This window comes from Sceloporus undulatus, chromosome 6 (genome assembly GCF_019175285.1).
Source record: "Sceloporus undulatus isolate JIND9_A2432 ecotype Alabama chromosome 6, SceUnd_v1.1, whole genome shotgun sequence".
Lineage (NCBI taxonomy): Eukaryota > Metazoa > Chordata > Lepidosauria > Squamata > Phrynosomatidae > Sceloporus > Sceloporus undulatus.
The window spans coordinates 31,136,997-31,155,446 of NC_056527.1; the positions used below are offsets into that span (position 1 = coordinate 31,136,997).

The following is an 18,450-nucleotide window of genomic DNA, read 5'->3' on the forward strand; positions in this document are numbered from 1 at the left end:
TAGTGCTAATGTAAAGCAATAGAGCAAGATGAAATTGTGTGCAGCCTAGCTAATGGATTTTTATAAAGCCAGCTGGGCTGTAGAGTTTCTGCTTCTCATTTTTGTCAACATACGTGTGCATGAACACTACCACAAATGAGATTAGGTTGGAGGAGACCTGCAAACTCATACTGGGGAAGTGAAGCCCAATGACATTCTCAATCCAGGGTACATTTGCCTGTTCATAGCACCAGCTCTACCTTCAAGTAGACTGAGGTGGCTGCCTCAGAAAACAGATTTTGGGCATCATAAAAAGATGGGAAACTGGCAGTTATTACTGAAATTTATTACTAGTGCATTGTTACTGCTAAGTATGGAGAGTGGGGTCTGTGAGATTTTCTGCCTCATGTTCCAAAAATAAAAAAGAACAAAACAAAGCAAAAACCCATATTATTGGCTGTTTAGTAACTTTCTCAAGTTCTTTGAATGGGTTCCCAAAGACACCATTCCAACTATTAGCTGTAATCACTGAGTTCCAGCTGAAGTTGGAGGATGCACCTTGCCTGAGTTCCCTTCTATAAGCCTCGAAAATAGGACTAGAGATTGTCTGAGTAAAGGCTGCGAAAGTAGACTCAAGAAAGTAGTTTACAATCCATTGAAAACATGGGAATCAAGAAGTCTTCCTTTTTGTAAGCTTTACATAGCTTCTATCCCATTCAGTGGAATCATAGAATAATAGAGTTAGAAGAGTCCACAAGGGCCATCCAGTCCAACTCCCTGCCATGCAGGAAATCTCAATCAAAGCATACCCGGCAGTTGGCCATCCAGCCTCTGTTTAAATACCTCTAAGGAAGGAGACACCACCAAATGTATATATGTGGATTACCTTCCTCCACTGAAATCCACTGGATTTTTTTTAAAAAGTACTGCATATATATTTTGTACTCTCAGGCTGCAGTTCTATGAAATCAGTAGGACCTACCTCCAAGTAGACAACCATAGGGCAACACTATTAAGGTATCAGTTTACTGCCCCCACTCTTGCCTATCAGGACATCCTGTCAATGAAGACATTTTCTATGCACGTTGAGCAAATCCTAATTCAGCAGGTATAAAGATTTGCTACTGACATGCTTGTGTTAGATTCCTTCTATTCTGAATAGAGTACACTGTGTTTTAAAGCTTCTGTCAAAATGTTATGTGCTACCTCAATAACAGTGATTCAAACCTAATGGCAAAGTCAAAACAATATTTGAAAGATGAGGTGATTTTAATGTTTTATATTTCGGACACTTATCTGTACTATTCCACTTTACCTTGACAACATGAGGAGGTGAATCTGTTGCCAGTATTAAAATAATTTCCCTTGCTATATTAATATTGGCCAAAATTGTGACCTCAATTCTCACATGAGGTTCCCAGGAAATAAAACTATCTGTCCCTTTCATATGTCATTCACCTCACCACCACAGTTTTATAGAAGAATTTAATGATTTAAACATAAGCTTGTAGCTGTGCAAGCAGAAGGAAACATGAACTCTTTTAAGAGATTTAAATACCGGCATGGTCATTGGTGTCATGGCCAGGGATGCTGGAAATTGTTCTACAATACATCTGGAAGACTAATCCACCACATTCAGTTTAATTTAATACTATTAGACTTCCCAGATAATTTCTTAGGGGTTGAAAAATCAACTAGAATCACATTAATTTTGTATTTCCAGTCCTGCATCAAATCCATCCAGCATTCATACGATTTATTTAAAGCCCAGTGAAAGCTATGGAAATGGCAAGTGTTCTAGTTTTCAGCGATAAATAATTTTGAAATGCTTTTATTATTTCATTCAGAAAATTTTTACTCCATTCTGTTGGGCAGAAGCTTCTCAGTGAAGTTGATGTACAATAAAACAACAAAATTATACACAGTAGAACCAAACCCTCCCAGAATATACCGTACAGTTTACGTGCAGAATAAGAACTCAGTACACTTAAGAACTCAGCATTTAAAAGTCCAAGGCAAACAAGAAGGTCTTCTCCAAGACACCAAGCTTGAAGCTGGGCAGTGTTCCAAAATTGCCAAAGCGTTTCCCAACCAACAAATGAGTGCTCTAGGAAAGGTCCCAATGGTAAGGTAACTGAGATACATAGCATCCTCAGTAACATTAGAGGTCTACATAGAGCCTGATCATCTGGGATGTCCTTTTCCTTATAGGACGTTCTTTTTCCAATGGTCCCAAAGATTGTGGAAGAGAAAAGGGGGAAGATGAAGATCCCTTCAGACTGAATTAATCTCAGGGAAGCTCTGCCACAAGGCAGAGCAAAAAGAATTTACAGGAAAATTTCTATATTATGGATAAGCAAAAATGTTATATTATTGTATGAAAGAGTATCTCTCTGCTCAGTTTTAGGCAGACCTTTGGCTCTTTATTTGTTGTGGCAGAAGGATTTTCAAATGGGATGTGCTTTGCGTTTTTTAAAAAAAATGTTTTCAATGTATTCTAAATTGTTTAAACTTTGAATTTTAATAGAACTGAGCTGAGTTTTTAAAAACTTATATTTGTTGTTGTTGTTGTTTGTTGCTTTCAAATCATTTCTGACTTATGGTGACCCTAAGGCTTGGGGTTTTTCTTGGCAAAAAAAGCTTTGTTTTATGTTTTATGTATTAATGTGCTTTAATTTGTTCTAAGCTGCCTTGTGTCCTGTTCTGGGAGTCAGGCAGAACATAAGTAAAATAAGATAAATAATTAAATAATCACTAATGTTGCAACTAACATAACTTTTTCATTAGAACATAGTTTTAAAAGTTCAGGATCAGGATTAACACCATCTAGTAGGATATAAGTGACAATTCTCAACATTAAAGTGGGAACCGGGCATCATTGCTTGAGGCGAGGGAAATGTTCCACCATCAGGGTTTCACAACCTGACCTGTGGCTTTGCAGTCAGAGCTGGAGTCGGTAGAAATATTGCAATTCTGATTCTAGCTTCAGAATAAAAACTTATAATATTAAATGCCTAGTTTGTTGCACATTTACTTTCATAGGAATTTATGGAGGTTTTCATCTTCAGAATGTTTAATCAAATAAATATATTTGATGTTCTATAAATCTAAGTAACCTGATGATTCATGTGGTGGCGGCCTTATGCTACCATTTTACTACAGCAAATTTGTTCTTACTAGTTAACATACATTTGACATTTATGAAGACATCAGAATCAGAGTCAGACAGCAGAAAAATAGAGGAGTTGGAGTTGGAGGTGGTTTGGCCTTTGGTGCATCTACACTTAGAAGCAATGCAGTTTGATAACACTTTAAGTGCTGCAGCTCCATTCACAGAATCTTGGAATTTGCAGCTTTCCAAAGTCTTTAGCTTTCTCTACCAAAAAGTGCTGGTGCCACATAAAACTACAAGGCCCAGGATTCTGTAGGTTGGAGCCATGGCAGTTAAAGTGGAGCCAAACTGCATTATTTCCACAGTGCAGATGCTCTCATGCTGACTCCATAGCCTTGTCACAACGGAATAGTCCCTCTTACAGATCCCTAATTTAAGTATGCTATGCCCTGTTGGATTTTTAAAAACTTTTTTTCTTTGAATAACCCATGCCTGTTTTTCAGCAGTTTGTTTTTAAATACCCACTCAGTTTTTCATGCGGGTAGAGATAATAATTAAGAAACACAAGTCCAGCATTACACAGAGCATTCACAATTCTTTGCATGGTTCTTTCAGTGATGGCTTCTGCATATAACACCAAACATAATCTTTACTTTCATGGTATATAACTGTGTCCTGAAACACAACCTTCTAAGATTGTATTTTAAATGGAAGGATCAATGATATTACTGTGTAGGTTGTAGAAGGTATCCCACATACCTTAAACCTTATATTTGAGGTATAATTAAGTAAGTCAACGAATAGTTCTTAAAGAGGAATGAATTAATTACAGCTTCACAATCAGGATGAAAGGGGTTAGTAACAATCCTTCCGAAGACAACTGATTAATTGATGTCCCATGTGGCAGTTTAGCAGCCGTACATATGATGTCACTCCTAAAAAAACAAGTAAATGACGTCGTACATACGACCACCAAGCCATCACGCATTAGACTGTTATAAAAGGTGCTTTAAACACACACACACACACTGTAATAAAAAAGCAGATTTCTGAATGTTGGTAACCTCTTTGCACATAAAAGTTGTTAATGGAATCTGAACAGAAGCAAAATTTGCCTTAATGAATATTATTGGACACTTGGAAATAATGCACAACTGCCAAGCAACCAATTCAAAAGGAATATGAGAATCTCCATGGATAAGACTCCAGATGATGAGAAGAGAATATACAAATGATGCTGAAAATAGCTCATATAATGAGCAAGCATCTGAAAAGGTATCTTCATTGATAATGGAAGCAGAATATTAAACAGAACTTTTTAAATGACCTTTAAAGCAAATGCCATACATCAAATATGTTTTGCCTGTGATCCTCAAAAAAATATAATAAAGCAGAAAAACTCTAAGGTCAAATAGAATGTAAGTCTTTTATAAACAAGGTTTAGCTTGGTACATTTTTGTGGCCACCCTAACTACCCACTAAAGTTTAACAGCACAGTGAATGAATTCTTTCCTTAAAGTCATACATTCCCCTGCCAGCAGCCACCAAAGCAATAGTACAAGATTTGGATTTTCACTGTATGGTGCCTGGGATTCATGCTGTAAATACTCTCAGACACTCTATCTGGGAATTATTGAAATCTCACCACCATAACCCCATCTCTGAATGAAATATGTACCCCAACTCCGATATAAATGGCACACATGACTCCTCCATTTGTATTTCCCACATATTCATTACTTGTAAATGTTTTTTCAAAACTGTGCAGTCTTATCAGATGTGAAAATTGAGAAATGTTTGCATTTTTTAAACTATGTCACTCATAGTATAGAAGGTGACAATAATGATAATCAATATTGTCATACCAATAGACAGTATAAAGTAAGAGCCTTCGCTGATGACCTGATTTGTTTTTTGGATAACCCACTAGACAATATAAATGTTCTGACATCGATTTTACAAGAATTTGCTGAAGTTTCAGGTCTGAAAATAAACCAATCTAAAACATCATTTATAACAAAGAATCTAAGTAAAGAAGAGAATTTGGAATTGAGTAAAATTTCTGGATTTAATATAACAAATAAGGCTAAGTATTTAGGAATTACAATAACAAACAGGAATATTGATTTATTCGAAAATAACTATAATAAGTTATGGGATGAGATAAAAAGAGATTTAGCCACATGGGCTAAATTGTACCTTTCCTTTTCTGGTAGGATGCAACTATAAAAATGAGTATAATACCACGATTCTTATATCTATTTCAGAATATACCAATAATATCTAATTTGAAAGTATTCTCAGTATGGCAAAAAAAATTGTCTAAGTTTCTATGGGAAGGAAAAAGAGCAAGGGTAAGATGGAGGATTCTAACGGACAATTGGGACAGAGGAGGCTGCGCCCTCCCTAATCTTAAATGGTACTATTTTGCATCTGGGTTGTGTTGCTTAGAAAAATAGTTCAAGTTAGAAGATGAAAGATTACTATCTCTAGAAGGTAATGATTTGAGATTTGGTCTACACGCTTTCCTCTGGTATAACAAAGCGTAAGAGAAAACAGAGATTTTGAAACACACTTCATAAGAAGATCTTTATTGTTGATATGGAACAACGTTAAAACCTCTGTTTTATAGACAAATACCTAAATGGGTGTCTCCTCAGGAAGCATTTCAAAAAAGGTCCAAAATCTGTAATAGGACCTGGCTTAGATTTCTGATATTGTTTTCAGGGGAAATGATAGATGATCTCCTTAAACAAGGGAAACAATTGGAATTTGAGAATATTATACTAGATTGGTTTAGTTACTTTCAAATAGCGGAAAGATTTAAATCAGATTGTGTTAATTTTGAATTACCATGGAATCTAATGAATTGGATAAGTTATAGAAATAAAGAGAAAGGACACTCTTTCAAGATATTATAGAATTCTGAAAGGTAGAGATCTTAGGATGAATAGTAAAGAATAAGAACTGCATGGTGAAATGGTCGCAAGATTTTGGAAAAAATATAGACTTGGAATTATGGGAAAGATCATGGAGAGTGACTAGAAAATTTACTTTATGTCAAAACTTTAAGGAGAACTATACAGTTGGCCCTTCTTATACACGGATTTTTTATACACGGATTTAAGCATACACGGTTATGAAAATGTTACAAAAAAGTATAAATTTACCCTGATTTTCCATTTTTTATAAGGGACACCATTTTGCTATGTCTTATATTTAATGGGACTTGAGCATACACGGATTTGTTATACATGGGAGATCTTGGAACCAAACCCCAGCGTATAACAAGGGTCCACTGTATTAAGATGATGTATCAATGGCATATGACTCCTGTTAAATTGAATAGGATATATAAAACTGTGAAGAAAACATGTTGAAATGTTGATAGCATGAAGGAGATTATCTCCATCTATGATGGTCCTGCATCAAAGCCCGGGATATTGGGATCTATCAATTATTGATGATTAATTTTTTACAATTAGATATCCCACTTGACCCTCGACTGTTTTTGTTAAATATGACTGGGAATTTGGAAAACAAAAAAGGCAAAAGAAGCCTCATGTTTAATTTTGTGTATGATCACCACGGCCAGAATTTTGTATGCCCAGTTTTGGAGAAACCCGCAAACCCAACAGCTGAGGCATGGTTGGTCAAATCAGGGGCTAAAAGCTCAGATATACTTACCGCCAGCCTGAGAAATAAAAATGTTGTATGGTTAAGGAAGAATGGAATTGTCTAAATATATTGATGGAATGAAAGCAGTGTAATTAGGGAGTTAGACAAATATAGCATATATATAATAATTAATATTTATATACGGAGCCCTGGTGGCGCAGTGGTTTAAATGCCTGTACTGCGCACCTTCACTCAAAATCACAAGGTTGCGAGTTCAAGACCAGTAAAAGGGCCCAAGCTAGACTCAGGCCTGCATCCTTCCGAGGTCGCAAAAGATGGACCCAGACTGTTGGGGGCAAATAGCTTACTTGCACTTTGTCTACTGTGTTCACCGCTATGATCTTTGGAATAGCGGTATATAAAAAAACAATATTATTATTATATATATTTATTATATTCAATGAAGAGATTAAAGTATAGGATCTTTTTCTTCTCTGGCTTTAAACGATTGAAATGGATTATAACTGAAAGGAAAATATATCTTTATAATTTATATGAATTTTTCCTTTACTCTTATTTCCTTTTCCCCATACCGATAATGTAAAGGATATATGTACTAATACAGTTTTTTTTCTTTTTTCTTGGTCGTATTTGCTATAAACTCAAAAAGAGGTACCAATGGCTTCTGGAAGCAATGGGAAATGTTTAGCTTAGAAGATTTACTGATATGTATAATATGTATAGGTTATATGACGGTAATGTCTATTTGTAAATGCTTGTTAGTTTGTTGTTATGTGCCATTATTTGTTATCGTGTTTCACATTAATAAAATGAAGAGGAAAAAAAGAAATATTGTCATACCAATGGATGAATCAGATATCTACTAAACATATCTGCAACACTGTTATAAACTGGAATCCTAAACCATTTAACTAGCTGCATCTGCACTACAGAAATAATGCAATTCAACACTGTTTTAACTGCCATGGATTAATGCTATGGAATCCTGGGACTTGTAGAGCTCTCTGAGAGAGAATGCTAAATATCTCACGAAAACTACAAATCCCTTAATTCCATAGCAATGACCAGTTAAAGCTGCATATTTTTGTTAGTCCAGATACACTAGGGAAGTTAGACCTGATGAATCCTACAGGACTTACATGTGAGTAAACCTGAAAAGGATTGAACAGTGATATTCCAATTTTATAAACTCTGATTTATAAAGTTCAATGTGCATTTTAAAAACAAGATATGTTTTAGCACTCAGAGGCTAAAAGGTATCTCAATACTGTTTATACCACTTAGCCCAAACACTAATCACACTGTGGAAGTCGACGGCCTTCATGGGCGGCATTCCATAGATTTTGTGGTTTTTTGTGGCTATGTGGCATGTTCTAGAAGAGTTTCTTCCTGAGTTTCCCCAGCATCTGTGACTAGCATCTCAGCGAATGCTTGCCTGGAAAAATTTACACACAGGACCCACACACACACACCACTGTGTGAGCCTGGACAGAATCCTGCACAGGACCTCCAACCATCACCAGGACAAAAACGAAGCACAATCAAAAACACTGGTAGGACCTGCCAAAACGCAATCTGTGAGCCCCACTTCTTGGAAGATGAACTGAAGCACTTGTATCGGCTCTACAGGCCAATGGTTATTCCAGCTCAGACATCAGAAGGGCTGCCAGGCCCAGGAATACCCAGAGAAGTGAAGACAAGCAGCCACCCAAAGAGAAGATATTTTACATACATCAAAGAAGTCACAGAAATACGGCAAAAAATGGTGAGGAAGCACAACCTTCACATGGTTTACAAATCGAGTGATGAGAGGGACATAAATTGGCTGAACTTATGCTTTCTTGCTTTCTGCTTCTGTACATGGCTTTGCAAAAGAATCAGTGGTTACAGTAGACTCATAGAATGAGCTAGAGAGTAAATGTGCATGGGCTATGATGGCCCCTACCTTTTTTTCTGTGTGACCCTAGTACACCTCACCCCCTCACCCCTCCTTTCTCTAGAGGGCTCTGAATACCTGCTCTGGCTCTGCTGTGGTCTTGAAGGGAAACAGGATCATCCTAGCTAGTATCTCTTTGCATTCCAGGCTCCTAGCAAATGTAATAGCAAATGTAGCCAATAAGAAAATGTGTGACCATTGTCGTGGACAGTGAACAAAACCAATCATGTGATGTTAGACAATAAGCCAATTAAATGCCTGTGGTATAATCATGTGTGTACTAAAATAGCCATTAGGCTAATGCTATGTAAACAATGAACTGTGTTTTGCTATAAAAACTTTTGGAAATGGCTATTGGGGGCGGCAGCATTTTATCACCATCTTCTGGTGTGCTGTCGCCTGGCCATCAATAAAGTGCTATTGCCTCATGGACATTTCGGTTTCTCTGTCTTCACTCAAGGACACTCCTTTCAATGAACATATTGGGAATGTTTCCCTAACAGATGAACAAAATCCAGCAATGCTTCGCTCAGCCAAGGACCAGAGAGACCCTCTCACAGCACAGAAGTTTACCGCATACCATGCAGCTGCGGACATGTCTACATAGGGACCACCAACGCAGTGTGCAAACAAGAATCAAGGAACATGAGAGACACTGCCGACTGGCCAGCCAGAAAAAATCAGCAAGTAGCAGAACATGTTGCAAACCATCCTGGGCATAAAATACTGTTTGAAACACTGAAATTCTGGACCATGCCAACCACTACCATGTCAGGATGCACAGGGAAGCCACTGAAATCCACAAACACCTGGACAATTTCAAACGGAAAGAAAGAAACCCTTAAAGTGAACAAAATTTGGCTACCAGTCCTGAGGAATAGCAAAAATAAGGACTCAGCACAATGCAAATGGGAAACCACTCAGGTCAGGGCTTTCCCAGCAGATAATGATCACCCATTAGCAGCACACTAATCCTCTTCTGCATTAGCCTCCCAGCCTGAGGCCTGCCATCAGCACAGAACAATACACATGCAAATCACTCCTGATTCCCAGGCTTACACCGTATATATATATATATAATATATATATATATATTATATATATATATATACCAACCCACTTTTTCCGGCATGCATTCTCCAAAGATGCCAGCCACAGATGCTGGTGAACATCGGAAGAAAAACTCTTCTAGAACACGGCCACATAGCCCAAAAACCCACAAAATCTCTAATCACATGCAGGAATAACAACCACTATCTGCCATGTCTGGTCTATCTTCTGTAAATGATTGCAAGAAATCAATGTTTCTTATTTAAAATCCAGTATCCATTTGGTTATACATTCCCCAGTGTGTGTATTAACTCACATTCAAATATAATCACGCTGTGTCATCATATGGCTTGTGCCTGACTATCTCAGAAAGGAGTAGAAAATGCCACAAACTATTCCATTTAAAAACAATCTTGTTTAAGTATGTGTCTGAAATAAGGATGTGTTTAAAGATGCTTTACTGTTTCATATATGTCCAGGTTCCACTTATGTTCTGTTGCAACTAATATGCTCAAGCAATCCAATCCAACATGGTGGTATAATATGCTTCTGACTAGGCAACCCAAATTAATACGATGGCATAATGATACAAAATCCCAAATAATATAGGAGCATTTTCCTGCATTTCAGTCAGACACCTCTGAGACCGGTATCAACCTGTAAAATTCAGTTCTGGTTTTTGAGAAAATGCTGGTTTTTTAGGCCAGTTTTTCCTACTTTTGAATTTTTGGGTCCAATCTGGATGGTCTGTCATCTCCCCACCACCGCCACTACACACACAACAAGCAGTGGCAATTTGCTTGGCAAAAACACAGGACCTTTTTGGTAAAGAAAACTGGAATTCTAGAGAACCCAATTTGCCTGGTAGGAGTAAACTGTGGGGCTGAACACACAACCCCAAAGGAGCTGCCCCTGTTACAGCCAGATTGGGGCTCAGGCAACCGCACGCCGTGGCCCTGATCTGGCATTTGCAGGTGCAAAAAGGAGTCACAAAAAGTGGTTCCTTTTTGCGCTCTGCAAAGGGTGCGATAGCCACGTTGTCATGGCTTGGCGGTGTTTTTTCAGCACTGCGTCATGGGTACGCATTGTCGGAGGAGCACCATGACACCGCAAGCTGTGCAATGTGGTGTGCAGCATCACACCGCCCTGGGATGGAGCCAGGGCATGTGTCGTGGAGACGCTATGCCCCAACTCTAACCCCAAGCTGGCCCAAACTGTTGGTCTGCACAGCCCCGTATAAGCAGTGTGAAATGTATGTTCTGAGAGACAAAACTATATGATTAATATCACATGTAGGTGGGCTCCTAAAGGCTTCTGCTGGTTTTTATGATAAATGTGGAAGCATTTTTGTTACTGTTTTTGCTTTGTTTTTACTTACAATTAGTAGAATAATCAGCAAGAAGCAACTATTGCTTTTTTTATCCATCGCAGATCTTTTCTGGAACAATATGTCCCTTCTGGTCCTACTGGGAATTGAGAACAAAACACACGCCGTTAGGTCTTAGTTATCCATTGCTAATCAGGTATAAATTTTTAAATGTTTGTTTCTTAAACAACTGTGTTTGTGTGTAAGAAATAATGACTGCACAGATGGTCAGAAAACTATCGAAATATGGTACATATTGAAGTTCATTGGTTCCCGAAGGGAGAAGCAGGAAATATAAATAACATTGATGATGATGATGATGATGATGATGATGATGATGATGATGATGATGATGATGATGATGATGATTTGCTAAGCTTGAATGTTTTTTCATTAGTGCGAAGCTAAAATATTAAGACTTTAATTTTTAGGCTTTCCATGTTTCATCAGGAAATAAAGCAAGGACTGCATGGCTACCTTCCTTCCAAATCTGAAGAGCTTTTGGTTCTTAGTGTGGTGTCTCAGATAAGTGCACCATTCTGTGGAGCCTCAAAAATCCATTTTGGGGATCTTTTCAAGCAGTCCTTCTGATATCCAGGGACAACAGGTGACTTCCAGGTCAGTGGAGTGGCTAATATGCTCCATGTTTTAATCTGTTATTTAAAAAGCTACCCACGGTGTCCAAGCCTTATCCTCCACATAGGATCAGCACCTTAGATAGTTCTTGTAAAGTTGAGACTAAAATGTGGATTCACTGCCCCACTGACATGAAAACTAGCAGCCATCACTGCTAGTGTCCAAATTTTAAAAAGCTCAAGGGGTACTTGGAAAAATGGAGGCACTTTTCAACAACTGCAAAGTAAATAAACAAAGGAAAAACAAAAGCAAACAAAAAATGTATGACTAAAGAAATAGTTTCATGTCAGCTGGAATGCAAGCACAAAATGCCTCATTTGACTTTTTCCCTATTGCATCCTGTGTGTTTATCCCAAAGTGACGGCAACAGTGTGCCACAAGACTTCTGACTCAGAATCAATATCATCAAGCTTAAACTAAGGTGGAGACTGAAACATCACCCCAGAATGAAGAAATGTATCTGGAAACAGAAATATAATACATCTCACCATATTAGGGAAGAGAGTAACCCAGTGATCCGCATGCTTGTTCAACATGCTGTCCAGATACTGACTTTTAATTAGTAAAGCAAAAGCATTTACATTTCTATACTGCTTTCATAGTGAACTCAGCACTCTCAGTCTAAGCAGTTTACAATCTGTCAGCCAATTGCTCCCAACAAGCTGGGTACTCATTTTACCGTACAAGGAAAGGATGGAAAGCTGAGACAACCTGGATCCCTCTGGGATTGAACTCACAACGTTGTGGCTGCAGTACTGGCATTTTACCACTGCACCATTAGGACTCATTGGTAACTTCATAGCCCTTTCTCTCATTCTTGAAGGTTCTTTGCCTTACATTGCATATGGATTGGGCAGCCCTGCAAACGGAGGGTACCTTTAAAGACAAGCATCCTCAGATACTCCTTCAAACAGAGGTCTGTCCTACATGAAATGGGACATGGATCTAGTGTAAAGTAGGTCCCTACTTTCTAAATACTTGTATATCCCCTTACCAGGAGTCAAGCATGTAGAGTGGAAAGCCTCAAATTCATTTTTAAAACATTGAACTGGTTCCCCTAACAGGGATACAAGAGCAAGAGACACAAGATTTCATGTAACTTTAGAATGAGGAATCAGGAGTTTGAGAAGTCTGACGCCTGCTTCACTTAAGTCCTATAAATGAGCTCCAACAAATCCTACCATGGAATTTTTTTTGAGGGGGGAGCAGATTTATTAAGAGGGGGTTTGCCTTTGCCTTCCTCTTAGGCCAAAAGAATATGACTTGCCTAAGGTCATCCAGTGGCTTTCTATGGTTGAGCAGGGATTCAAACCCTGGTCTCCAGAGTCACAGCCAGCCCCTTAAACCACTACACCACACTGGCTCTCTTTTCATGCTTGCTTTAGACAAGTGGTAGGGTGGGTTGATAATTACATCATGCCCTTTCTCAATACAAGAGAAACAAATTATCCAGAGATAATTTCCTCCCCTTAATACCACATGCTTATCAGAAAATACAAAGGCCACTGGGAACTCAAGCTATGACTATTATTGTTGGCTGCAGGAAACATAGAGGAAAAATTCAGCAGATGTGATTAAGCCTACTCTAGATGCCCCAAAACAGACAATGGCTAGAGAGAGAAATTTAAAAAGGTTCTTCTCTTTAAAATACTGAGTTACACTGCCCAGCCTGAGGTGTTAGGTACAGTCAGGACAGTTGCTGAAACCTCTGACAAGTAGACTGGAGTAAGCCAATCTTCTCTCTTCTTCCAGGCATTGTTGCTGTGCATGAGTTGGCATTGCCTTCTGGATGCTCTCTCTTTAGTGGTTCATGGGTCCTTTTCCAGATCCAGTTTTAAGAAGAAAAACATACCAAAGAGCCTTTTTCCCCCCTAAACCTGTTCTCTCATTTCCTAAATTGATCAACCACATTGCTTCAAGTAACTGAACATTTCAGAGCTGCAGTTGAGGAAGCTTTCTTTCCAAAATCAAAGGTTATAATTTTTAATGGATGGCAGTATGATGGAGGATCAGAGTATAATCCTTGTCAAGTCAGAAAACAAGGCGTGGGGTGATGAAAATATTAAGGCGAATGTAAGTGTTTTGCCTACTATTTATATATTATTCATCAAAAGTATGCATATATTACATTTCTGCCTACCAGGATCCCAAAGCTAGTAACAACACAATTACAGAAATACAGAAGAATTTTTAAAAACAGGACCCTAACCATTTAAAATGGTGAAGGCTGACAAAACAACCCCAGAACAACTACTGCCATTTGAAAAAGCAATAGGAAAGGAACTGTCTTGTCTTCCTTTGCAAGAAAGCTCCACAGATGCTGCTAAAGAAAGACCCACTAGCTTAGCTTCTCTTGCTGGACAACAGTTCCTCTGACAAAGATCTCAAAGCATGAGTAGGCTCATGCAGGGGAAGGTGGTATTTCACATATTCTAGCCCCAAGCAATTTAGAGTTCGATATACTAAAAACAGCACCTCAGATTGGGCTTTGAAGCATATTAGAAGCCAGTACAATTGACTGGAGATTGATGACATTTATGGTTTTTAAAATACCTACCACATGGCCTATTACATTTTGTACTAACTGTAATTTCTGAACATTTTAAAAGGGAAAGGCCCATGCAGACCACATCAAGAGGGATGAGTAATTGTGGTTAGATCTATCTTTGGCAGAAGGGGAAACAGCTGGTGCACCAACCAAAAGTGAGAAATGACACTCCTGGCCAGAGCAGCTATCCAGTAGCACTTCTGGGTCCAAGAATGTCCCCAAATTGCAAATCTGACCCTAGAGGCAGTGAAACTCCATGCAAAACAGACTGCAACCGCAGTTCCTGTTTGACCAACATACAGCATGTTGTGTCTAGATTGTGCCACAATATCTTCTCAATTCACTACACATCTAGTCCCTTACTATGTCCATGTGGGTCAGGATTTCAAAGTTTTCTTGGCATCAGTTGGAAAAAAACTAGAACTTTTTTTGAAGGAGTCATCTAGAGTCCAGGGGCTGGGGCTCTTCACAATGCTGATACCTCTCCATCAAACTACAGATACCCTTCTTCAATACGTTCATATAAAGAAAGCTTTATCTTATATAATATTGAGCTTTAGGGACCCCATTAGCTTACGGCTGTAAGGATGAGCAATAGTTTATGCACTTCCTTCTGGGCACATTCAACCAAAAAAGGCTGGAACCTCCACAAAAGTTTCCTCATGTCACCAAACATGGATACTATGAATGATGGTATTGGATGCTGCTGACAGCTTCAGTAGAGCTAACAAGGGCAAAAGCTTCCACTTCAGTTCTTCACATAAATCAAGAATTTTATTGACTGAATATTTCATAGATTCTTTACTGCAAGCTTCTGATGGCCCCTCCTCACTATCTTGGGTTAGGACAGGATAAAATGCAGCCCTTGAGTCAAATATGGTCCTTCAAGGATGGTCGGGGGGGGGGGCTCATTCTAGGGCTTTTCACCCTTTTCTGCCCCAAAATCGAGCACAAATTGCTGCTCATCCCTGTAATAGCCCCTTAAGTACATGAAACAACTCTCCTGAATGAGTCTGCACAACAGCACCTTTACTGCACCACAGTGTGGACCCTAAAATGAGTAATAACCTATGTTTAATCAGATTTATCCAAAGCCTTTCCTCACCTTAGTTTTAGTTGTTTGCAAAAATGCTGTATTTGCCCAAGCCCCTCAGAAAACAAAGTAGACTATGCAATAAAAACAAGTTAAGGCTGGTTAGGAATGAAAGGGTGAACTAAGTCATCTCTCCATTTCACACAGTATTTTTTTTATATCTTTATTAGATTTATAGTATCGCATTAATTTACAAGATTACAAAATATACTAAAGTAAACAATATATCATTTACACCCGTTGTTTTTGGCATCGTTACTTCCTGTCTTCTTACTGAAAATAAATTTCTTTGCGTTGAAATCCTGATTTCTTACTGCTTCTTGCTTGTATACAATACACAATTTTTTTTTTTTGAGAATGGGGAAGTGCGGAGACCCCTACATATCAGAACCAAACCCAAAATACCCCAAATAAACTTACTCAAAAAAATTGTGCGTATCTCTTTGATTTCTCCAACAATATCGAACCAAATAATCCCGTTTAGAACTACTATCGCTTAATATAATATATCTGGTTTTTTTCCTTCCATTATATTTTTAAAAAAATCCCACAACCCTAAATTATTTATAGTATTATTTAATTAAGCTCGCCAGGTTTTCATCCAGACCCCACCTTGTTTGTAGGAATACCACTACCTGTGCCCATTCCTTATCCATTTTTTCTTTCTTCTTATCACTCAATTTATATGTGAGTAGATCCAATTGTCTTATGTCACTTAATTTTATTAACCATTCCTCAATCTGTAGTTTTCCTTCATCTTTCCAATGTTTGGCCAGTACCATTCTAGCCAGCGTTATCATATATAAAAAAATCTTCCAGACCCTCTTTTCTTCCTCCGGTTTTAAAAAATAAGTCATATTTAATAGATAGATTTCTGGTTTTTTCTTATAACTAATGCCTAGTATTTTCTGTATTATAGAGTGGATTTCATTCCAGAAGTCTTTAATTTTTTCGCACTTCCACCACATGTGGATTGTTGTGCCCTTTTCCATATGGCACCTCCAGCAAAGATCACTTTCTTTTTTAAACATCTTCATTAGTCTAGCTGGAGTATAGTACCACCTATTACTGACTTTTAAGAAGTTCTCTTTTAGATCCTGACAGCTGGTAAATGTTTTCGTTCTTTTCCAAGCTAGCTCCCAGGCATCCAGTGGTATTTCTTTCCCCAAATCTTTAGCCCAATCTATCATGAACTGTTTCACAGGTTCTTTTTCATTTTCCCTTTCTCTAAACAGATTATAATATTTAGAAATTTTTTTCCCTCCATCATCAAAAATAATTTTATCTAGCTCAGTCAACTTTAGCTCAATTCCCAGCATATTACTATCCTCCACAAACCTTTTCTTCATTTGGTAATATCAATTTATATATTTTCCCTCTCCTATTATCTCTTCTCTAGTTTTCATAGTCATATTTATAGTCTCAGTGTGTTTAATTAAGTCTTCATATCTAAACCAATCGTCCTCTGTATCCCACCTATTAGCAAATGCCTCGTGGATAGACACCCAACCAGGTATTTTAAAGTAAAACTTTTCCTTGACTATTTTCCAAGTTTCCATCAGAGCTTTCCTAAAGGGATTATTAGCAAATTCCTTATGAATAACCGCTTTTCTGTACCATAAATATCCATGCCAACCGAATCGTAAGTTTTCGCCTTCTAAATTCAACACATATTTGTCTTTTAGGGTTATCCAGTCTTCCAACCATGTCATAATGCAAGCCCATCTATAGATTTTAAGGTCTGGCATGGCACATCCTCCCCTTTCCTTTTCTTTCCTTAAGATTGTTCCACCTGATTCTCTCCTTACTCCCTCTCCATATAAATTTTCTAATATCCTTATTCCACTGATCCATTAATTTATTACTAATATTTATTGGTATATTTGTAAAAAGAAAATTGAGTTTTGGAAGTACTGACATTTTTACTGCATTTATTCTCCCAAGTAAAGACATTTTAATTTTAACCCAATTTTCCAGCTGCTTCTTTACGCTACTCCACATCGGTTTGTAATTATTATCATACAAATTTGTGTTGTTATTAGAGATGGTTATTCCTAAATACTTCACTTTGTTTGTTATTTCACATCCTGTTTTTTCCCTAATAGCTTCCTTTCTTCCTTATTCAAATTTTTAGTGATTATTACCGACTTTCCCTTATTTATTTTAAATCCCGATAAATTTCCAAATGAATTTAATTCCGACCATAGTGCTTCAATATTTTGAATAGGGTCCTCCAGTATTACCACAAGGTCGTCAGCATAGGCTTGTACCTTATATTCCGATCCTTTAGCCTTAAGTCCTTTAATTTTTTGGTTTTTCCTGATGTTGTTCAGTAAATATTCCAATAGAAGTATAAATAACAGGGGGGACAATGGGCATCCCTGCCTTGTCCCCCTTTTAATGTCAAAACCATTTCACACAGTATTAACAGGGCCACCAGCAATGGTAATTGGAAATTCATGCAGAGCATTCAGAAATTTTTTTGGATCTATTAGCGTCTGCAGTTAGGCCATTTTAATACAGGTCATGACCCTGCAGACAGAGTCCTAGCAAATCTAACCACCCATCTATCCCTTTACAAGTATTTACAACTTTTCTCCTGATTGGGACTCAAGGTGGCATACAAAAAACAGAAAATTATAATCAAAACATATAGTTAAAATATATAGATGTTGAGGTTCAACAAATTAAAAACATGTAAAATATTACTTGAAAAAACAAAGGTGAAAAAACAGTACAGTGCTATAAAAATCCTTCTCCTATTAACCATCAGTTCCCAGAGCTTGTCAGAATAGAAAGTCTTCAACTGAAGCCAAAAAGACAGCAAAGAAAGAGCTGTCCTAGCTTTCCTGCCCATGATCTGTCTGTGACAGATAATAATAATTAATAATTTGTTTTATTTATATACCGCTATTCCAAAGATCATAGCGGTGAACAGCAAGTAAGCTAATTAGCAAGTAAGCTAATTTGCCCCCAACAGTCTGGGTACTCATTTTAGCGACCTCGGAAGGATGCAAGCCTGAGTCGAGCTTGGGCCCTTTTGCTGGTCTTGAACTCGCAACCTTGTGGTTTCGAGTAAATGGCTGCAGTA

General features: G+C 37.8%; 1 protein-coding gene across 3 annotated transcripts in view; it reads right to left on the reverse strand.

Moving 5' to 3' along the window:
- The window catches only part of CALCR (calcitonin receptor), a 176,036-nt gene that overhangs the window by 69,451 nt on the left and 88,135 nt on the right, over positions 1–18,450 (reverse strand). For 2 of the 3 annotated variants that reach the window (XM_042471118.1, XM_042471116.1), the window contains one exon: positions 11,095–11,182. In XM_042471118.1, the coding sequence (XP_042327052.1) occupies positions 11,095–11,142 (48 nt within the window). In that variant the 5' untranslated portion in view covers positions 11,143–11,182. The remainder of the gene's footprint in view (positions 1–11,094; positions 11,183–18,450) is intronic. The other variant, XM_042471117.1, reaches the window with a different exon arrangement.